This window comes from Hippoglossus stenolepis, chromosome 13, assembly GCF_022539355.2.
Source record: "Hippoglossus stenolepis isolate QCI-W04-F060 chromosome 13, HSTE1.2, whole genome shotgun sequence".
NCBI classification, from domain to species: domain Eukaryota; kingdom Metazoa; phylum Chordata; class Actinopteri; order Pleuronectiformes; family Pleuronectidae; genus Hippoglossus; species Hippoglossus stenolepis.
The window spans coordinates 20,241,433-20,265,006 of NC_061495.1; the positions used below are offsets into that span (position 1 = coordinate 20,241,433).

Genomic DNA, 23,574 nt, shown 5'->3' on the forward strand with positions numbered 1-23,574 from the left:
CATAATTGCAGACAGATTGGAAACAAACACAAAACATTAGCTGATCTGAAAAATCCCAGGAGAAAAAAATTATTTGATCAAATAAAACAAAACAGTCTGAAATAGGATTAATTAGATAAAGTAAATGCTTTAAATGAGTGAGCGTACAAATGAATAAAGTAGAAACTGTCTCAGTGACTTATTATAATAAATAATAAAATTAATTATATTCTATATAATTAAATTCTAATTCAATTGGACACAAGTTTATTCAAACATGAATATAATTGTCTGTGACGTCAAACGCGGAACAGGGTGAAACGATCCAGATGTTTTATACACATCCATTCAGAGGAGCGTCCTTACCCACAATGCAAAGCGAAGCAGCCACGTACAGCTCCACCCCTGCTGCTTGTCGTTAGCTTCCTGTGCTAACTGTTCACTCACAGAGCAGCACGTCCCTGGTTTCTACACGATGCTACACTCGTTTACCAGGTATTAAACACTCAAAGCAATCATCTCACACTGCTTAACAGGCGTCTCTTCTTCGGTCTGACTCGTAGCGTTGCTCGGAGATGCGGTTAGCTCCCTAGCATGCTAACGTTAGCACGAAGGGGAGTTGGCGAATGAGCTAATTGGTTAGCTGCTAACGGTGGCTGGTTTTCTCTAATAGAGCTAGTTAGCGGGTTGTTCCTGTAATTTAAACAGTGAAGTAATGTCCCAGAGGAGCGTGGATATGATACGAAGCTCGTAGCTAATGCACCAAACATATGCTATGTGGAAATACAGCTAACTCTTCTCACTCGTTAGCTGCTAACCTAGCTAACAAAGTGTGGTCGTAACGTTTCATCACTAAACCAGCTGATAACAGTGAAGTTGTGTGTTTTGAAGCTTTGACATGTTTTTCCCACAAGTTCAGTGGAAACACGTCGCGACGTCATTTATCATCACCCCCCCCTTCAGTGTGGAGCTGTCCATGGTCCTAACCTAAAGGGATAGTTCACCCAAAAAAGAAAATACATTCATCTACAACCCCACTATGCCGATGGGGGGGGCAGGTGAAGTGTTTGAGTCCACAGAACACTTCTGGAGTTTCAGGGGTAAACAGTGTTGCAGCCAAGTCCAGTAGATAATGAGTTTGTTTTTCATATTTTGGGTGAACTATCCCTTTAAGCCACCACACAGTCACCCAGCAACTGTTCAATACTTTAATTAGAGCTGCTCCATTTACACAGGAGCTGTAAAAACCAAAAATCACACATGTATAAGTCTCTAAGTGCTTGGACAGAATCGTATATTAAAGATATTTTTCCTTAAACATAATGTTATATGTGTTGGGTTTAAAGATGATGTCCTTGTTTGGGGACACGAGTCATTCGAAGCACACGGAGGAGCCAAAATGTTTTTCTCAAATTTTGGAATCATTGCAATTCTTGACAATAAGACAAGAAAAACCTTATATGGTCATAGATATCCACACCTAAGACTTTAGACTTAATTGTCCCCCAGAGGAAATTTGTTTTCACAGCCAGTTAAGCACAGATCAACACCCACAGGTAGGCCAGTACAACACATGTGTGTGATAGCTCTGTCCCTCATGTCTGAGATTTTGTTTTTTATTGGACTTTGTGAGCATATTGTAGAAACATATGTAGCATATTGTGCAGAATGAGTTGAACAGTGCTTTTGTAAGAGTTTCCTAATGTCATGGTGGGACCCACCCATGACGTGTGTGAGAACCATCAGGAATGAAAGTATTAACAAACACAGAACTACGTATTGCACATTTGTTGCTCAGATGTTCAAACTGTTGAATACTCCATGTGTGTTGGTAAGACAAATAACTGTATGCTGGCTCCAGTCTTTTCTAGTAAGCAATGAAGGAAAGGTAAAAGTTATTTTCGCATAACAAACCCTAATCATACCGAAAATCAAAGAAAAAATTAACTGAGGCCAACGGCCTTAGTGAACAGGTGGTGCTTGAGGAGTTTATTTAAGCTGTCCAGAGGTGCAGCGTTGCGTATTTTGGCCGGGAGAGAGTTCCAAAGGGTCTGGACACAGAAGGCTCTTTCTCCAAAGCTTGGTGTTGGAGATGGAGAGCAATCCTGAGATCGAGGGCCGCAGCCTTCTGAGCGGAGTGTACGGGTGGAGGAGGTCAGTTAAATATAGTGGGGCTAGGGCGTGGAAGGGATTTATAGGTGAGAAGGAGGAGTTTGTATTTAATGCAGGCCTTTATCGGGAGTCAGTGGAGGTGAATGAGGGTCAGGGTGATGTGCTGCCAGGGCTTAGTGCCAGGGCTTTAACAAAGTTAAAGACAATTCTAGCAACTCTCAACATACAAGAAGAAACTTCAACTTAACAAGCTTTCCTCTCCGTGGTATGTATGTTTGCAGGTCTACAGGGAGATCACCAGAGCTGTAAGATGTCAACGGTGCTGTTTGCCTCTGTGGTTCGGGTTGGGGACGGCCTGCCACTCTCTGCATCCACCGACTATGAGCAGGATAAAGAGCTTCAGGAAACCAAGCGGCATCTCAAAGGTCTCTCCAAAAAACTCGGCCAGTTCCCCGACCGCTGCACCCTTAAGACTGGACCGTACAATGTCAAGTAGGTATTACTGAATGTTGATTTAATGTCCTCATGGTGGGCCATTATTGAGACCCTTTACATTAGACCCATTATTTAAAACACGATATCCAGAATATGCAACATTTGTTTGTATTTGACTTTGAATTTTATTTGCTTTATATATTTCAAATTCAAGTTATAAAATAGAGATTTCAATTATTTTTCTACGTCTTCATCCTAAGCGACCCATTGGATGATTAAACAGTCTACTTCTAACTGTCAGCCCCTCTCCCCCTCATGTGATATTTATGCAAAAATGCTTTTTAATTTGAGTGATTTGACAGTCAGGTTTTCATTAGAGGTGTCAGACTTTTTCTAAAAGGGCAGTGCTCATGGAAATGCTTTGAATCGCTCAGAGTTACTGTTTGTAAAGGGCTAATTAGTCATATTAAAACCGAGGACATGACCTCAAAATAAACTTAACAAAATCCCCATCAGTGAGCCATAACCTATACCTTTCAAAAACCACAGCCTCTGATGATCAGAGTCTCTTTAATGAGTAAGAGCCTGGAGCATCTGAAGAAGAGGAGGTCAATAAACGGTGAAGGTCAGAATGAGTCAGGTTAATTTGTTCTGTGATATCCGAGGCCCTTTAGAGCCTGTTGTTAAGTCTGTTGTGGTTCTAAGCATAATGGCAAACTTGTGTAAAGAAGTAATTAAACAGACATTAAACTGAGTCATTTTTTATTTGATTAACCTAAAACAAACGAAAATCATTAGACAGTAATATGGATTTAAATGACACGCTTTCTGCTTGGATTAAGGTATTTAATAGTGGTTTTAGAAACATTATTCCATAATGTTTAAACATATACATTCATGCATCGATCTGTGCAACCTCCTGTCTAGAGACTCAGGATATTAGGGAACAGATGTGTCCTGTAGAAGGATGTCAGAGGTGTTGATGCACTCCTTGAAGCTGAACATTGACTTTATATCGTTTCACAGGTCTTATGACGGTGATCTTGACTTACTTTCTCTCGCTTTTGAAATTTGGACCCCCATCAATTTTAAAATGAATCCCAGTTGGACCCTTTGAATCTTTTGTGTTGCTTTTTTTCTGTCATCTGCAATGTATTTAGCTTGATGTCCAAAATACAGTGTCCCATCATTTCTGTGAGGAAAACAGTGCAGTGTATGAAAAGTAATGATGTTTTTGTTTCAGCTTCATAAGCTCACTGGGTGTTGGATACCTGATGGTGTGCACGGCAAACTACCCCAACGTGCTGGCCTTCTGCTTCCTGGACGAGCTGCAGAAAGAGTTTATAGTCACGTATGAAACCAAACGCATCAGCAGCGTCGTGCGGCCGTACTCCTTCATTGAATTTGGTGAGCTCTGTTTTCTATTATCTTTGCAATTTTTGGTTTAGAATGTCCATCGCAAAATCTCAAAGGCCACATGTTTGTTCAATCAAAAATCTAAAACTAATTTGTGATGACATAAGAAGGGAATAGCTGCAAATCCTCACATTTCAAAACCCATAAGCAGAGAATGTCTGACATACAATATTCATAAATGACCATAGACTATAAATAAAGTTAGACGACAAGTTTCCACTTCCTTCCATTGTACAAAAATGGGGCCAAAATATCCCGAAAACATCTTACGATGGTGACATCGCTTGAAGCCAGAGTGCAGCTGCAATCGGAAAATGGTACGGCAGTATTGAGTTCCGGGCGAAAACATACTAGACCACTCACGAGTCAGTCTCAGCTGTCAGTCACGACAGTTCATCTTGTAGCAAATAACTAATAAAAATGAAAACTTGTCCAAAACATGAATTCTTAAACATTATTGTGATCCATCTTTATATACAGTCTATGTAAATGATTATTGTTTCAGATTAAACAACCATGTTGTTCAGTTTTCATCCAGAGTATCATAGGCTGAAATCGTTCTTTAACCCTGACAGAATATCCTCCTCTTTAATACAAACAATGTGTTTGTCCCCCTTGTTGTTCGCTCCCTGTGATACTAAACCACCTTGTTGTGCACTGTGATTCGTCAGACACCTTCATCCAGAAGACAAAGCAGCGCTACAACAGCCCTCGTTCTCTGTCCACCAAGATCAACCTGGCTGACATGCAGACAGAGATCAGGCTGCGACCGCCCTACCAGCTCTCCCCTGAGGACCTGCAAGCTATCAATGGATTCTCTGTACACACACCTTCCAAGTACAAGGGCATAGGTAGGACATGAGCTGCTGCTGCTGCAAACATACACACCCCCATGCAAGTATTCAATTATAAAAGAGGTTTGCTGTTATATTAGAGTGCCTACTTAGATTCCCTTCTGGAGATGAATAGAGGGTTATCTCATGTAATCATAAAATCCTTATGTTGTACTGTTAATACTGGTACCACTGGTCTTGTAACATGCAAGAAGGTCACCAGTTATTTCCTCAGAATACTGCATGCCTCACTGCAGCAGTCGAATACTGGATGCATTGTCTTTACTCTCATTGTTCATTGTGAGAGAGGATTCTTCACTTTATAAACTGCAGTGAACAGTGTGTTCTTACAGCAGGAAACTTTTGGAAGCATGGCCCCATAAAATCTCTGTTAATGTCAGTTTAAAAAAACAGATTTTCATTTAAAAACCTACATATAAAAATCTGTAATATTCTATATGTGTAGTAGTCAGATATCACGAGGTTCAGTCAAACTGTTCCACTGTTTCTCTGCGGCTCAGATCCACTTCCCCTCCTGTAGGTGCCGTCACACCTCAGCTGCCCCGAGCTAAGCGATGCTACCTCGGGTCACTTAGAGCTGTTGTGTTTCGCCTGACATCCTCTTCACAGCAGCTCTCCACGCTGTGTTCACTCTCCGACGGTTGCCCTTGCCAGTCACCATTTTCTGAGAACGTAAAGGATTTTGTCCTGGAGGATGAAGTATGCTAATTTGATGATAGTAATGGATCCGTGCTTTTACTGCCTAAATGTCAGAAGATTTAAAAACAGTGTTTAGCTTATTTCTATTCAAGGATTTATCTTTTTATCCAGCACGTTTTTTTTTTTTAAGATATATCTTTGTTTTTTAAATGTTGTCTCTGTCTTCCAGCTCCCACACAGATGTTGGAGCTGGTGACTCTCCAAGGCATCGTGTCCTGTGTGCTAAGTGTCCTCTGTGGAGGCCTGAACCTGCTGCGAGGAGTCCATGCTATAGAGAGCATATTACAGGTGAGGACATAAAGACAAATCTAGGTTTCATATACACTGAGTCTATTTTCCTAGCTGGGTCTGACAGTCATAAGGGTAATAACTGTTGACTGCATTTAAAGATGGACGACATGACAGCTCCCCAAACCTCACCTTTTAAGATGGTCTCACTAGTTCTACTGGTAGTTCTTATCACACTAATGCACTGTATGCTCAGGTGCTTAAGAGCATCAGTTCGCTGTATCCTGTCCATTCCATTTGAATCTGTCTATTGCATAGTCTATAAAAACAAATGATGAAAAATATGGAACCTGCGATATTTCTTTATATTGTTTTGACGATGCCTTGTCTAGACATGGAAAACTAAACTTTTCTCTGTTTCTTTTCTTCCTGTCTGCAGAATAACGATGAAGACTTTAATTATGTGATTGCCTTCTTCCTCGGCACAGCAGCCTGTCTGTATCAGGTAAGTGATAGTCTGCCGTAAGAGCAGCTCATCATTGGCTGACTGGCTGACTAATGGCCCCGCACTTTACAGCTCAGCAGCTTGTCAGCTAGACTAACATTAGCAAAAGCTCTCTGCCTTTCACTGCCGTGCGCTACCTTCTCTGAAACATTTTCATCGGCTCCCTTTGTGCAGCTCTCGATGCTTTATTCATTTTTTTAAAGTTTGTGTCTGGAGTCAAGATCTACTGAAAATTGTTAAATTGATGGAGGAACAAGGTAATTGGGCAAGATTTCTTATGCACTGAACAGACTTAAGCTCTCATGCCAAACTCTGGAAATAGTCCGGAGAATTGGTTTCATGTCTGTCACATGTTCATAGCGTCATCCATACGCCCACTCGCTCCCTGTGAATATTCTGGAGATTTTCCTGCTGTAGGTCACTCATTTTCATTTTCTGGGCATTTTACTCGGGGACTGGCAGGAGGAGTTCCAGAAAATGTCCTGAGTAACTGACTTGGACATGACAGAAAGCAGCTTTATAGTCCAATCAAGCATGATGACAACTTGCAACTGGTCAATGTCAGTGTGTAACATTCAAATTCTTCTCGTTTCTCCCTTCAGTGCTACCTGTTTGCCTACTTCTCTGTGTGGAGGAACAGTAAGTCCTTCCTGGCATTTGCACTCATCTGTCTGTCCAACATGTATCTGTATGAACTGAGGAACATGTGGCAGATCCTCTTCCATGTGGCCGTGGGCGCCTTCATGACCCTGCAGATAAAACTGAGACAACCGCTGGGCAAAGCACCGGACTATAACGTCTGACAAAAACTTTAAACACAGAGGACAAATGGACCATCTGTCTCGCGTAAGCCCTGGAAATACAGCTGAGGCAGCACCGACCAGTTCGAGGCCAAAGTGGAGACCAAGTATGAGGAAATCTTGCAGAACCACAGTCGTCTTGTTCTCACTCAATCCCAGAACCAGTGGACAAATCTGAGTGAGAAACTCTGCTGCAGCCTTGAATCATCTGAGGAATTTATTGGATTGATTTGAGAAGTTGTCTGTTCCACACCAATGTCTGATTACGACATTTAGTGATACTTCCTTTCTTTGCAGCTATAGTTTATTCCTGTATACAGGATGTTCAGTTTTGCCATCTGTGCTCTCACAGCAGCCACAAAATTAAGTATCGGAACAGACCTGTCATGTTTAGACCCACGTCCAATCAAATAGCCGTAGACAAACCGTTGTAATATCTTACGTCATGTTAAACCTCCTTTTACATTTAAGATATTAAGTGACACTAATCAAAATACAAACGCTGTAGTGGGAGCTCAGAAGAATTTACAATTTATAAAATATCTGACCAAATTATATGTAACCCAGACTGAAGCTTCATTCATAACTCATACAAATGTGACACTTGAAACAACAGATTTATGTATTTAATATTCTTTGATTTCAGAGCTTATTCAGTTTGTCCTGTTTTCTGTTTTTCCACCACATTCAGCTTGCATTATATTTTCGGTTACATGCATTTATTTGCACATGTACGCTGTATTACCTGGCCTGGTGCAGGGCTCTGGATTAAGTCTTGGCTTTAAACTATGCAACGCTGCCTCACATATATATCATTTGTGACACATGGATTCTGTATTTAGAAGCCAAATATCTTACTTTGAAGAGCAAATATTCATTTTGTAGATTGTAAATTTTTGCTATTTATTTCCTGATGGATTCATTGGCATATGCTCAGTGAAGATTTATACAGATTTTTTTTATCAGTTTTATTTGTTGTCTTATGTTTCGCTTCTTTTGAAAATTTGCATCTTGTCACAAAGCTTTCCCTGCTCCAGTCGACACAAACAGCCTGTTAGCATTCATTCCTCACTTCCTCGCCCACACAGCCTCGAGCATGTGCCTGTGTCAAGTGACTTTGTTAATAAACAAGTCTGTGTTGGCAGCGGTAAAGGAACTAGCTGTGTTGTTGAGGCCAGAGGCAGCTCGGATCATCTGAGCAGCCCTTGGCGTGTTTCTCCCCCCGCCGATCCCCTCGCTTCAGACACGGCTGCATCTGCCACTTAGGAAGACAAAAGCTCAGCCTCTCACTCTGCCTGTGTAATGGATATTACCACAAAATTCCCATTTAACGTCATTACAATCAGGAGACGCCACATTCGTCGTGATTGAGCTGCGTGAGGTTTTCTTCTAAAACGACGGGAAGATTTCCCAGCTTCCTGCAGCATCCAAACAAATAATAGTAAACAAATGGAGAAGGGTAAAGACGTGAGTCATGCCTTTATTGTTCATTGTTCATGAGAAGCTCAACTGTTGTGCCAATATTCTCATAATGTTCACTTTGTTTTCTTTTTTGATCGAAGTTAAAAGTGAAAAGAAAATAAGTAAATACACGCAACTACCCTCAGTGTCCATCTGGCAGCTGCACTCCACATCTGTCTGGGGAGCGCTGCTTCACTTCAGCCTCGTATGATTCATCACTGTTCAGAGAATGTTCCCTTGCTTTCCAGCAGCGGCACCACACCTACATGACCTAATAGTTCCTTACACAATATGGCTCGGATTTGATTGGATCTGGATTGTACTTCACTGGCTCCAGTTGTTTATGTTCTTTTTCCACAGCAGTTACAGAAGATGTGTGTTGTGTAAAATTGGAAAAAATTATCTTCAAGGGGTTTATACTGGTTTACGCACATATGGAAAAAGGATGCGATTTTTTCCAGTTCCTAAGAACGTGGGAGTGGACTGCAAAAAAAACATTTGTATGCATTGTTTTTTTTCACTTTTAATTCATTTTAAAGTTATTAGTTCACAGAATAATACAAGACTTTATTGTATATGCAGGGTTAAATTCAGGAAACGCAGATGTGGAAAAGAATGGCTCTAATTTGAAAATGTGTTTGAACACTGGATTTAAAGCATATCTGAGACTGGAAGCGCTTTCATTTTGTCTCTTTCATGTCACAAATGAAGACGCATCGGTTCGAACCAGGACTCTTTTCCGTGCAGAGTTACTTGATCTCCACATGTTTGTGTGGGTTTCCTACTGGTTCTCCAGCTTCCTCCCACACTCTAAAGACATGCAGATTGGGTTTAGGTTAATTGGAGACTCTAAATTATCTGTAGGTGTTAATGTGACAGTGAAAAGTTTATCTCTGTACTATGTCGCTGCGATATACCGTGACCCTGCCTCTCACCACATGTCAGCCCACCTGCAACATTTAAAAATATAAGACAAGCAGTATAATGGAATGTATGGAGACGTACTGATCTATCACGATGTGACCTGGTCCTGTTAATTCCAGCTGAAACACACCAACTCTTGTATTAGAACTAATTCTCCCTCAGTGCAGCTCTGGAACATTAAAATAACACGATTACCATTCTTCAAAAAATATTGAATGTATTTAGTTTTTGCTGCAGCGACAGATTGTGTCATGAATCAGAGGCGGTTGAATCTCTTTTTTTTTTAAGGTAGCAATTAGTTTCTAATTTTATTTTAACCAGCAGTGGAACAAGTTATTATAATGATGATTGTAGTTGATGTTATTTGTGCAGTTTTCCTCCAGATGTAGATTAATGAAGCTGCTATGTATTTGTTATAGGAGCAGGAAGTGTGTGGGCTTTAATGTCAGGCGGTGTAAATTGTAGACTACTCGGTGGACAATTTGAACTCAAGTGAATGTCAGAGGCGATAATGTTCTTGTGGCACAGCTCGCAGTCAGACTCTCACAGGTTGGCTGTTCAAAAAGGTCAGAATCATTAGGAGGCTCTGAGGAGGATGTTTCCTCCAACATGTGTTTGAGTTGCCGTGAAAAAACATCTGCTGCACAGCTCCAAACTGCACGTTTTCTTACATTCAAATGAAGAGAATTTGATTTCAATTACAGGCCAGTGCTGCTTCTTATCTACAGTTTCTCAATTAACTTAACCAAGACCCTCATTCATTCTCACTCTATGTAATTTGACTGGTATATAAATACAGATATTGACGCTGTAATGGATGAGACGCCACTCAGGGTACTAATCTGCAGATGATCACGTTGCTTCCTTCCCTTCCATCATCTCTAAACAGAAGAAAACAAAGGAGCTTGTGTAGAAACCAGATGATGTAGTGCTGCTGCCATCTGTTGGTTGACTGCATGAACAAATGAGCACACCTTCAGGTCATGCTAATTCATTTCTTTTAAGAGAAACTAAAAGGGAATTTTTCACAAAAAATGTTCTATTTCCAAACGTATGTGAACATCTGAGATCTACATTCATGTAATTGGTAATCCAGTAATTTAAAACAATGGAATTTAATGGACTTAAGTTGGAAGCACATTGTCTAAAATATAATTGTATGTTGCAGCCTTAAAATATTTCTGGACACAAAGGGTACAAGTCTAAACCAAAGTGTGTCCATTTACTTTTGGCCAGAATGTGCAAGTCTGAGGTGTTATAATGGAAGACAACACTTGTAAGTCTGAGTGCAACAGCTTATACAAAGCAAAGAGGCATCATTTAAATCCATTAGTCAACTGACAACTCAGGTGGATTATAACAGGAAAACATTTTACTATAAAATACTACAAATAAATACATGGAAATTCACTAAAGTAAAAGCACTACATTAAACTTTCTACTTGAGTAAAATCAAGTAAGTACTTGATTTTAAATAAACATCATTGGGACTGCGTCTCGGCGGTGGTGTCCTCTGGAATCCATGTCGTCGTTAGGTGTTTATTACTTGCTGCATGAGTCTGATTTGAACATGCAATGCATTGCTGTTCAAAATGCTGTGGAGTAGAAAGTACAGGTATTTGCTGATATATGTAAAAGTAAAAAGTACCTGAAAATAAATCGACTTGTACTTAAATGTACTTAAGAATCTGAAATGTACTTAAGAACAGCTACAAAGTAAATGTACTTTGTTCCATCCCAGCACTGACTGAATGTAACTGTTTGAGTGTCCGTATACTTCTGGCCGTGCTGTGTAATGGATTCAATAAAACCTGAGTTTCCTGCTGCAGCTTTGCACAAAGTCAACTTCCAATCATCTCAATCCGTTAAGTGACACCACAGAAAAGAGTCGACATGTACCTGTGAAGAATCTCAGCAGTTTATTTAAACTGTAAAAAAAGAGCATAGTGTTTGGCATGACAACAAAAACAACCCACGCTCTCGTCTCTCCAGCTGTTTTTGCCACAGACGCTGCGTCACCGTGTCAAAGTCACCACGAGGCTCCTCGGCTGCACAGAAGGTAAAGACCAGCTGCAGCCTCCACCTCACGTCCGGGCCTCCTCTATGAGCCCCTGTGTATTTCTAATGGCACGTTCCTGCACAATCAACAGTAGAAAAAAAACAGAACAGGTGCTCACAGAACAAGCACCGCATTCAGTGAGTCTGACGGGATCACACTGAAGGTTGAACGAGTGGTGTGTGATGATGGTTTGCAGCAGTGCAGTAACCAAACAGAAACCACCGGTGCAGACGTTCTGTTGTTCAGGCTCAAAGCAAAGTGACCAGTTCCTCTCGTTATTTTCAAACAGGAAACTGGTGCTGATTTACTTTTTTTTTAAACTGTCAACAAACCCCAAGAAAAGACCAAAATCAAGAATGAATGGATCCCTGTGTAAAACCCGGATTTATCTTATTCCTCTGCTGTCACATTGAACAAGGGAGCTGTTTTTTAAATTAAAATCAGTTGATACAGATCTATTGTCATGGTGATAATTTAATCATGCATTTTTAAACTCAGTGAACTAATAAATCTGACTTAAAAAGATTAATTAATTCAATTTTTGAATAAAATTAGAGAATAATTTTTTTAATTCTTTTATTTTTGCAATTCCGTTGATTGACATGTCTGCTTATCATTTTCCATCCAACCATACATATCAGCGCCACCTAAAATTCAAGTCCAACCCAGCGGAGGCTCTGATTGGCCAAACGTCTGCCAACATGTTGCATCTGGCCAATCAAAGTCCACCTGCTGTCTTACTGTCTTATCATGGTTAATTATCATTTTCACTTACTGACTAGTATCTATCAACAAAACCAATCAAAGCCAATTCATTCACTGTTATTTGTTTCTAAAAACCCTTAAAGTTTGATCCGGTTATTAATAGATCCCATTTAAAAGAAATTAAAAAAGCATTTATGCCTCCATATATTGTATTTAATTGTAAGTCAATCCTACATGCAACATCCTGGAAGAAACATTTACTAATGAAAAGCAACAAATGTGTTATTAACACAAAGTCCCAATAAATGTTCTATTAACTCCTGTTTGAATAATGCTCAACAATAACTACAGTGTGTTTAAGACTTCACAAATAAACAGGGTTAGAGAAAAGGTCGGGAAGTCAACAAGTAACATTTGAAGGTGATTTTGTTTTTTTCATGAGAAATGTTGACAATGAAAAAAATACATATTGGATTAATGACGGCCTGATCCTTTACACTTCCACGTTAAATCTGCTCATTTCCTCGATCTACAAACTCAGCCGAGAAAAACAGAACCAGTGTTTTGTCGCAACATTGCCGACAATCACAAAAAATCCATGACAGGACCATGTTAAAGACAGTTTGTTGGATAACATGATGAGTGACGTAATACTGAAGAAAACTGCTCTGATAAGAAAAACAAAACAAAAAAACGACAGCAGATAAAAGGGCACATTTCCAAACGGGCTCGTCTTTCCCTGTCCACAGGATGAGCATCGTCAGCGTCATTAGTATAGAGTTCATTTTAAAGGCCTCATTGGAGATCATTGGACATTCATTGGGTCGTACCATCTGATTGAGCGAGCAAGAAGAGGGGCTGGGGGATGTGGAGCGGTGCAGGAAGGGGGTGGACGGCTGAACGCACCGGAGCGCAAAATGGCTTTTTGAGCACCGAGGGCGATGCATTCCTCGTCCTCTCCTCATTCAAAGTGCGCCCTCGCTCGGTTTGACACTTCCTTCCTCGCTGTGAGATTTAAACGCACCGCTGAAGGGAAAACATCAGAAACGCCGTCTAATCAGCGAACGGTCGACTTCCTGCAGGTAAAAAAGAAAACGCGCTCAATTCGGTGAAAAGAGCGAGAAAAGAAAAAAATCCAAACGGGCGTTTAGGGGCGTCGATCTGCTGAAGTTAACGCTGCATCAGCTGTGGCTCCAGGTTAAGACCAGGCAACACGAGCGAGGATGTCCTAAATCCCAACGCGGCCGTGGTTAGAGTATGTACATCTGAATACACGTTGGTGTTTTATAGATAGCTCTCTAATATATTAATGTACAAAATATAGAATCTTAAAATATCTGATAGGGGTTTGGTGTTCTGAAGTCAAAATACAAAATGTCGAAGATTAGAAAAAGCTCTTCATTGACATCCTCTTAGTGTGTTCTCTATGTACGCTGATGATACTGTGGTGTGAGTTTGTGATTTCCTACGTCTGACGGGGAGCGCTCTGTAAACACCGCTGAGTGTCGTCCAACTGTGTTTACAAAAAAACGTCCAATCGGCCTCTGAGGGACGTCCTCACACTTCACTGATGAGATACAACTTAGTGCAACTCCTCCGCTAATCAATGAGCTGCTGATATGATCAGAAAATGACAGGTAGTGCTGCGGTGCTGGCTGAGTGTCCACACTTTGAGATATGTACCTGCGTCACGACAACATGTGTTTTACATACAGTACAGAGCATCGTATACATGACACATAAAACTGTGTGTTTTACGTGTACTTCAGCAGGAGAAAGGCAGAATGAAAGAGGAAGCGACATAGTTTGTGTCTTCCTGCAGGTTCGTCCAAACCCGTCTGGCAGATGAAAGCAAGTCAAAATTTCTCGGAGAACATTTATTTCCTTCAGGGCCTCGCGAAGCTGGTGAAATCTGTCCGTCCGTGCGCTCTGATTGGACATCTTTGGTGTCAACGTCAGAGTCGGGGCTCGCCAGGCCTCTCCCGCTCAAGTCTCCTCCGCAGGCTGAGCTTTGGGGATGAGGTTCGTCCTCCTTTGTCCTCGCTGTGGCCCCAGAAGAAGAGGCTGTGAGAAGCTTCAGTTAGTCTCAGTAAGCTATCAGAGGTCCATGAGGCTGCTCGCTGCGACAGAGGCAGAGTTAAGGCGCTTAACCCCCACGTGTCTTGTTGGTGGTTCAGTGTAGTGTTAGCTGCTGGGGGGTCCGCTGGTCAGGAAATAGGTCATCATCTCTCCTTTGCCCTTGACTGTGACCAACCCTCTGTACTCCAGTGTGTAGTTATAGGAGCTCAGCACCTGTTGCAGGTCTGCGGTCACCTGAGGGCAGGAAGAGGACGTGGGACAAGTTGATTTTCATTCATATTCTCCATGTTTTTATTATTTAGTATATTTTTAGCACCCAATCACTCCCACTCAGCATCGATTAGGTTTATAATTCAAAAGATATCTAGGTTCAAATCAGGCTAAATGTATTTGAAAGGCTAGACACTTTTTCAGATGTCTAAGGAAAACAGATCATTTGAATTATTTACATTACATTTACATTAGAGCCCATTTGCTTTATCGGTTTGCCCAAAAAACTTGTCCTATATGAGACTTTCACAAACATACTGGTATCTGCATTTAATTTATTTTACAGAGTTAACAATGCAGAAAAGATGTGCAATTATATTCATACAAAATGTTTTTTCTTAATTTAAGTTCTATTATTTGATTATATTGTGTTTTTATTCATAATTATGATGAAATGTAGCCAGGCTTATTGAATAGAGGCAGAAATGAAACAGCACAATCATCAGTTTTCTCTCAGTCTCTGTCATACAAATGAAATGTTACTGAAAACATCATATTCTAAATGTTGTCATCTACATAAAGATTGTAAAAGTGACGTCCAAGTATTGTCGCTGTCACCGAGCAGCTGCTTTGTCACTTTTTAATTTCCGTCGGATCATATCTGTTTCTACGTTAATGATTTTTCAGAAGATTCGGTGGAGATGAAATCTTACAAATATATACTCTTCTTATTTTGAGAATTATGATTAAAATATTGAACTTTTTTCTGAGTGAGATGATTCATTAGGATTCATACTGAGTCACACTTTGTTACCTGGATCTTCTCCGGCACACCGGTGCTGTCCATGCGACTCGCCACGTTCACCGTGTTGCCCCAGATGTCGTACTGAGGCTTCCGGGCCCCGATCACCCCGGCAACTACAGGACCCATGTTCAGACCTGAGAAAGGAAACACGCAAAGTTCTTAATTACAACCAGACCTCCTGCACTTGGGACACGTGGAGACTTACTCTTACTAAACTACTGATATCACAGAAGGTAAAAGATCGATTCTACTTGGTTGGCAAAATTATATTTATTGTCTCATGTTTCTTTATATTTTGAATATTTGGATCAAGCTTATTTTATACAGTAAATCAGTTTGTAAGTCCCCATCATTTGAGTTCCACCTCCAGCCCCTGTTCTGTCTGCAGCTCACCTATTTTCATTTTGAAGTTGTTGAAGGAGTGCTCGTTGATGTATTTCATCTGGTCCATCATCCTCATGGCGTAGTCGGCCAGAGCGCGGATGTGCGAGCGCCCGACCTTGTCGTATGTAGAGTCGTTGAGGCCGGACGCCGCCATGTAGGTGGAGCCGATGGTCTTGATCTTCTCCAGCTGACGGAACTGATCCTCGCTGATGATCTAATGTGGACCGGAGAGAAGGTTTAATCTCTAAAAGGTTCAGGTCCTGAAACCTCCAGGTTGATCATCCGTCCAATGTCACGTCCTTACATACAGACTATGGTCACGTCTCACCTCATCGAAGTCGGCGATGATCTCGTTGAGCAGCCGCAGACACTCCACCCCCTCGCTGTTGGCCTCCAGCTCCACGTAGAACTCGGAGAAGTTGCTGATGGAGGCGAACATGACGGCGACGCACTCACACGACTGGTAGTAGAGCTCGTCGTTGCGCCGCTCGCGCTGCAGGAAGTGGGCGGCCACGTCTTTGGGCAGGATGTTGTGGAGCAGGCGGCGGTTGTAGGCCTGCAGCTCCTCCATCTCCTCCTTCTCCTCTGTGGCCTGGTGAAGAGTTCGTGGCCAGGATTAAAAGAGGTAATGAAGAACACACATTCATTTCCATTTATGTTTATTCTACCACCTCTTCAATTCCTACCTTTTCTTTTGCTCTGAGCGTCACAGAGCTGCTAACATGGCTGGAGACTAGTTTTAATATTAACCATCAGTGACAGCGCTGAGCTGGAAAATAAAGACTCCTCCAGCATCTCAAAGTTTTTTTAGACTAATTACTTGTTTATCCTCTCGACTGGTTTGCCAACATTTGATTATGAAATGAACACTTCACTGCCGTTTTGAGTAGAAATCCCTTTCCCCTGTTCCCTGGCTGAGAGGAGATGCGTTTCACAAACAGTGAGAATTCACGGCACTGATTGTAGATTCTAGTAAAGAGTTTAAATATCTATATGTCCCTTATGTTTCAGATATTCTGTTTCTTCACAGCAAAGCTACATAAGACCCCTGTCCTGCAGCGAAGCAGAATTTGATACTTATAGAAATAATTATATTATTATTTTGGGGTTTTACAAAAAACATTAGTTTCCTTGGCAGCATCTTGTAGTGAGCCCTTCTTTAAACTAAAACCACACACTCTTTCACCTTCAAGAGACATTTTACTGAAGTTCACTCCTTCTCTGGATTTACGAATGAATTTGAAAATAACCCCTACATGCTCAACCTGGAACTTCCCCCTGAACCTTAACCTCAAACCAAGTGGCAAGATGTCACCCATTGGTTTGTTTCAAAGCCTCGACTTTGGCATGTTGTCCAGCGCCATAGATTAGAGGAGCGAGGGGTGGAGCCTGAGGACATTGCACGTCCACCTACAGTGACCTGCACCCATTGGACGGTATTAGCTGTCAATCACACAGTATCCACACCCCCTAGTTGACTAAATGAACATCGCGCAATTGGGGCAAACTTGAAACTAAAGACTGAGATCATAGACTCATAAATCTGACGTTATTAATCAAGTGAGAAGTTTAATAATTTTCTTCTCATGGACATCTACAAAATCTTCGATATACAGTCTAAACATTTTATGATTCAGAGACAAGTCTCCTCATTGTGTCCCCACGTCACAGACACTAACCTGCAGCTTCCACAGGAAGTCAAGTCTGGCCGTGGACTCCACCTGCTGAGCATGGAGGTAGAGAGCGAGGACGAAGACGGTGATGACCACCGGGGTCATGATCTTCAGAGGAACCTTCAGGTCCACCACACAGCTGGAGAGCAGCACACAAGCACATTTGGTTTGACCGTGTTTATACTGAGCACTAGTGTCATATAAAGCCAAGTTTAACTAGGTGGGTGTAAAGAAGGACTTTTGCCATGCGACAACAAGCTGCCCTCATTAGCATTAGCATGTGTTGCACAGTGATAATGATGCTGTTGGCTTCATCGGACGATGGAGTCGACTCTCTGGGTCTCTACGGAAACAGAAGCTGCCATCAGACTCACCTTGTTCCATTCATGTGCTCACTGTGATGGGAGGAGGAGAGAAGAGCCAATCAGGTGTTAGAGCATCTGCACATGGTCACAGATTCAAAACATTACAAGTGCAACAACACACACAGTTTTACTGAGGTTACTCACGCGAAGTTGATGGCATTGGCCATGACCAGCAGGTCCTGGTTGTCGAAGAGGCTCACTTTGGGCACCTCCATGATGAGGAGGTAGAGCAGCTCGATGAAGAGCATGAGGAAGAGTTTCCCAATGCTGCTGACCTGCAGGAACACCGAGCAGGCGAGCAGACTGAGCAGCACGCAGCACGAGAAGTACTGAGGGAGGAAACGGGAGAATTTTACTTTTAATGTAAACATTACTGTGCAGAATAACTGTTTGTACCTGCAGTTATCTTCACTTAGTGTATTACTTATCGTTACCTCTGCCAAGGAGATTAGGTTTCTTCCCTGTTTCTTAGTTTGTTTGATTGTTTGTCGGCAGGATAACACGAAAACTACAAAAGAGATTTTCACGAACCTTGGAGGAAGGATGGGACGTGGGTCAAGGAATCTTTTTTTCTACATTTGACCCAATTTATCAGGTTCTATTTCATAGATCTTTATGAAACCAATCAGTCATATTAAGAGGACTAATGTCTATTAGTGACAGTAGCTTGGCGCAGATAGAATTGATAGAATTGAAGGAGACTGTTGGGCCCTGGTAGAAGTATGTGTTCTACTGAGTGACATTCTGGTTCTACTTGTTTGTTACCTCTGCCAAGGTTTTCACTGCTGTTTGTTTGTTAGCAGGTTTACTTTAAAACAACTAAACAAATTTCCATGACATTATGTGGAGGGGCGGGGCATGACCCGAAAAAGAATCCATTAAATCTATCCAGATAACTGAGATAGGGTGTTTGGTTTTGTTTCTCGTCTAAAGTTCAGACAGATTTTTAAATTTCTTTTGCCTCATTTTACTTCTGAATTAGACTTTTTGACTTGCAGCATATGCAGAATATTTGGGCATGATCACATACAAGCTGATATGACTTCACCACTGGACTGATGCTTATGCTCCTACCGAAACATCTGCAACAGATTTATTTGTTCAATGTAATGTTTTAAAAGCCTCAGTTTGTTATTACTGCAGAATAATTTGATTTCTTACACTTTACCTGAGTATGTGCATGGTGCCTCTAAATTTGTTGTTGAAATAAACCAGAGAATTAACGGAACACATAAGTGGGAACTCACACCATGCAAACAACACACACACACACACACACACACACACACACACACACACACACACACACACACACACACACACACACACACACACACACACACACACACACACACACACACACACACACACACACACACACACACACACACACACAAACAGCTGTACCTCAGGAAAGCTGCAGATGAGGCTGTCGTCCACACAGGGGCTGTGTTGTGTGTCCAGGCTGTAGTTGAGGAGGCGGGCGTGGCAGGCGTCCACGCTGCCCAGGCTGATGTTGAGTTCTGATGTGATGCAGCTCCGCAGGTCGTGGCTGCTGCAGGTGAACTGAACAGGGTCAAAAGTCAGTGAGTGACGGGGGGGAAGGAGAAGTGGGAGCTGTTCCTGAAGACTTCAAATACTTTGAAACATAATTACATGACAAGAAAAGTATGATTTTATATGTTTTCCAACTTGTGCTGATGAGAGCTTACAATGTTGACGAAAGCAGACAGAAAGACGATGATGATGGTGAAGACGCCCACCAGCGTGCTGTTCAGTCTGGAGTGGACTATCTTCCTGGAGAGAGTCTGCAGGGCCACAGGGAACAGCTGGGAGAGGGAGAGAGGGGCGAGGGAGGAGGGGAAGATGAATGAAGTTAACTAGTTCACTTCAGGAGCAGGGCCACGCCTCAACCGCTCCTCTAATCAGCCGTCTTCTTATAACACAGTCAACCCATCACGCTCATCCATACATCCTCTTCCTTCATCCATACATCCATCTTCTCTCATCCCTTCATCCTCCTTCCCTCATCCTACCGACATCCCATTATCGTCTCTTCCCTCATCCCCGCCTACATCTATTCATCCTCTCTTCCATCCTTCTTCATCCAGACCCACATCCCTTTGTCTTCTTTCCCCAGACCAGCCTATGAGAGACACCACATCAGCATCCATTTGTTTTTCCTCAACATCCATTACATCAGTTTCCATTGTGGCCTGGTCCTTGCTAGAGAATAATTTGTTCGTTAATATTTGTTTTTATTTGCAGCCACTAAACAAATGAACCCTTAAACAGGACAGCTGGCAGTGACAGAGATGCAACATTGTTCCCTAAACCCTTTTTTCCTCATCTCATTTCTGATTGGAGGACTGACACAAAGCGTTCTGACTGTACGTTCAGTACTTGTACAAGTGGAAGCTCTTTTCTCCCAGAATAGAACCATGACTCATCAGTGGAAGCCGTCAACAGCAGCAGCTCCACTTCTATCTTTTAAGATCCTTTCGGTCTCTGAAGGCTCATCAGAGGCAGAGAGAGCAGGAGATGGATGGAAAAAAAACACCTCCTGTGGTTTGTGAGGTGAGATCTGCTCTGCAGTGACAATACTACAAAATCATTACTGCATGTCAGAGAAAGATTCAAAAAACCATCAACAGTTGCAGTTTATTTACTTCATCTTTGATCTGAAGAATCTGAAGAAAACCCTAATGCTTCATGCTGCAGCTGTCACCGGCACAGAGGAATTGAAAAACTGAAAAACTTCAATTCATATTTTACTTAATAACTATTCCTTAAATGATCAGATGACGGGCGTTAAAGCATAAAAAGGTATTTATTGTCGAGCTGTCATAAAAAGCAGAGCACTAACAGACAGTGTGTGAGTGCAGTTTTAGGTGTGGTCCTGTGATTATTCACAAGATTTACAGCAAAAGTGTCAAAAGAAATTTGAGTGAAAGTAGGAAAACATGTTTCTTCGGATCTGACGAAGACGGATCAAATATTCTCAGCACATCTGCATTGGCTTCACTTTCCAGACTCGGAGTCTACGTCCATTTTTAGATACAATCTATGATAAACACAAAATCTTTACATTGTCATACACAGATCCCACCTCCAAACATAGCTCTGGTATTTCAGGTTTCAGGTTTATGTCATATGTATTTTTAAATCACAAATAATGTGAAAAGAAAACGGAGCTGCATGGTGACATCTGCACTGGAGACTTCGATATAAACTTGTACCTAAAAAGAACTTGAGTGTCTAAACATTTCTAGAGCCTGACAACAGATTTCACACATTTATCTCAATGCTGTCGGATCCTCTCTTCTATATGAAGCAATAATAAAAAGGTAAAGAACAGAAAAAGCCGTCAGTCCATCTCTGCTGACATTCAACCCACAAAACTGAATCCTGCATCTTAAAAACAATCCTATATTCACTCAAGAAAAGACTAATGTCTTGGAACTGAGTTTGCTCGGAGCTGCCATTCATCACAGGCAGAGACAACTCACCCCGAAACAGCAGTAAACAGCGGAGACGAACATCACCGCCGTGAGGATAACGAGACAAGTGATGAAGAAGCCGATCATCAGACTGGAGCTGCAGACAACACAGAGAGAAGATGTAAATATACATTTTATTTCTGGCTGTTTTTTTTTTTTTATCATTTACGGTTTCTCTGAGATACTGAGTCTCTGCAAGTGACGGGGATAATGAGCTTGGAAAATAAAGGAAGTTAACGATATATATTTTTGCCTGAGTTTGACAGGAGTGGATACAGGAGGGAAAGAGTAGAAACAGATTAAACAATGAGAGGAGACGGCGTAGGAGGGACTCTGAGGAGGAGCGGGAGGTTAAGACAGGAAGTGGAGTGGTGAGATGAAGGGATCCGGGAGAAAGGTTAATAAAGAGGCAGACTCAAGGAGATCAATACGGAGAGGTGGGCAGGGAGGAAAGTCTGAATACAGAAGAGATTAAAGAAAGAGGAGGGGATTAGAGTGCGGCAGTAATTTTCTGTCCAAAAGCAAACGAGCACGAGGGAAAAAATAACCGACCAGAACTTGAGCCGAACCAACATGACAGAAACTGACCAAAACATTGTTTCACTCTTTTTGTCCTAACCTAGGACTTGACTCGTTGATCCTCACTCTGGAGAGGATTCCACTCTAACTCATCAGGAATCAATAAACCGTCATTCACATGTTCCTGGTTGACCAATGTGAACAATGCATTAATTATATTTCAGAAATAGAGGGCTATTTTAATTAAATGTTTTGTTATTTTTAGACTTGTTTGTTTTAGAAGCAACTATTTTTAAACTTAAAATAGCAGCTTGGTTAAAATGAGTTTGAAGGTTCACGGACTGTAAATATGGAATCGGAATCAGGGTTTATTGCCAAGTAGGTTTACACATACAAGGAATTTGCTGTGGTGTGTTTGTGCAAACAAGAATATAGAAAATATAGAAAAAAATAGGAAACAAAATAAAAAATCATACATACTAGAGAAGGGATTGTGCAATACGTTGTAAAGAAAAGGATTGTGCAATTTGGACGATAGGATAAGATATTTACAGTATCTATTTGAAGTATGTACAATAAGTCTGGGAAGTGGAAATATGGAGAATGTCTCCTCTCTCATTCCCAGTCCTCACCCTGAATGTCTGTTCTATGTAACTTTGGAGAGCGGGTACGATCTCCTGTGAGAAGTGTGGAACTGTCAGAGCCAGGTCCAGCAAGTTGAAGAGTGGTTCTGAACAGTAGATCAGTTAAAAAAGACTTAAGAACCAGAGTTTATATCCAATATTCAGCAGGAAACTTTTAAAATAATAAGAATTCTAAACAGAGTTTGATGGATTTGTTACAGCTGCATCCTCTGGTTCAGGAAGCCGGGGATCATGGGTAATATCCAGCGTTCAGTCGTGTGTCAGTTCAGTGAGTGGGACGACGCAGTCAGAGCTCACACCCAACACACTGATAGACTTTTCTCTAAATGAAAACCACTTTATCATTACACGTGGCTGCAGATGGCGCTGTTGTTCAGAAAAAAGTTACATATAGTGTTGCTTTAAACTTTTTAAACCTGTCGTGCAGCCAATTCACAGGGATTAACCCTGATTTTGTGCTGTCACTGTATTTTAAAAGACTTTTTCTGCAGCATAACATTTGAATAATCCACTATAAATACAGCCAGACTCCGTCATCCATCATTTTATATTTGTTTGCAGTTGTTACTTCTTATTGTCTGACATGTGTGACAGTGCTCATTACTCAGAGGGAGGAGGAGACACATGGGTGATGTTAGCATCTGTTAGCATCCTGCTGTTGGTAAAACGACGGCAACGACAGATGCGTCTGCGAGGAGCCAAATTACTGTCATCTCGCTTTCTAATCACAACAATTTGAGTCTGTAATGGGGGCGCGTTAAGAAGAATGAAGCGTCTCCTGATGTCAGCTCTGCTGCAGTGTTTCATATCAGAGTGTTGACTCACGGAGGCACAATGACGATCTGGATGAAGCAGATGAAGAGAAAGACGAGGGAGGCGCAGGCCACGTAGGCTCCGAACCTGGAGTCCACCTGTTTGGAATACTGCAGCACGGAGGGAGAGGAGGAGAAGGAAACAGCATTTCAACACGTGATGACAGACTTTTCTTACATTCAGTAAAAAGATGCACATGCATTCCTCTCCGACAAGGCAACAGTTCCCTTAAAGGTCCAGTGTGTAAGATTTAGGTGAAATGGATCTATTGGCAGAAACTGAATACAAAATAATCCTAGTGATGTTTTTACTGTGTGTTTCATCTAAATTGTACAAATTGTTGTTTCCTTTACCCCAGAATAAGCTCTTTATATTTAAATACTTTATATCTACATCAGGAGCGGG

General features: G+C 41.5%; 2 protein-coding genes across 3 annotated transcripts in view; one reads left to right on the forward strand and one right to left on the reverse strand.

Annotated features, from left to right (window-relative positions):
* The first annotated feature begins 336 nt into the window (after positions 1-336).
* sec22a (SEC22 homolog A, vesicle trafficking protein) lies at positions 337-9,622 on the forward strand. Its single transcript, XM_035174458.2, has 7 exons — positions 337-474; positions 2,373-2,583; positions 3,770-3,933; positions 4,614-4,793; positions 5,665-5,783; positions 6,163-6,228; positions 6,831-9,622. The coding sequence occupies exons 2-7, from the start codon at positions 2,402-2,404 to the stop codon at positions 7,029-7,031; spliced, it is 912 nt and encodes a 303-aa protein (XP_035030349.1). The 5' UTR covers positions 337-474; positions 2,373-2,401; the 3' UTR covers positions 7,032-9,622.
* A 1,687-nt stretch (positions 9,623-11,309) lies between these two features.
* adcy5 (adenylate cyclase 5) overlaps positions 11,310-23,574 on the reverse strand; it is a 71,441-nt gene continuing 59,176 nt past the window's right edge. For both annotated transcript variants that reach the window (XM_035174457.2, XM_035174456.2), the window contains exons 11-21: positions 23,182-23,279; positions 21,203-21,290; positions 19,406-19,522; positions 19,101-19,259; positions 17,838-18,022; positions 17,703-17,723; positions 17,335-17,467; positions 15,984-16,247; positions 15,665-15,869; positions 15,281-15,405; positions 11,310-14,490 (exon numbers count right to left, since the gene is read on the reverse strand). In XM_035174457.2, coding sequence (XP_035030348.1) covers positions 14,362-14,490; positions 15,281-15,405; positions 15,665-15,869; positions 15,984-16,247; positions 17,335-17,467; positions 17,703-17,723; positions 17,838-18,022; positions 19,101-19,259; positions 19,406-19,522; positions 21,203-21,290; positions 23,182-23,279 — 1,524 coding nt within the window. In that variant the 3' untranslated portion in view covers positions 11,310-14,361. The remainder of the gene's footprint in view (positions 14,491-15,280; positions 15,406-15,664; positions 15,870-15,983; positions 16,248-17,334; positions 17,468-17,702; positions 17,724-17,837; positions 18,023-19,100; positions 19,260-19,405; positions 19,523-21,202; positions 21,291-23,181; positions 23,280-23,574) is intronic.

Coding starts and splice junctions, on each gene's coding strand:
- sec22a (XM_035174458.2), top strand. CDS start 2,402: ATGTCAACGGTGCTGTTTGCCTCTGTGGTTCGGGTTGGGGACGGCCTG. Junction 5,784..6,162: donor CTATAGAGAGCATATTACAG/GTGAGGACATAA, acceptor TCCTGTCTGCAG/AATAACGATGAAGACTTTAA. Junction 6,229..6,830: donor CAGCAGCCTGTCTGTATCAG/GTAAGTGATAGT, acceptor TTCTCCCTTCAG/TGCTACCTGTTTGCCTACTT.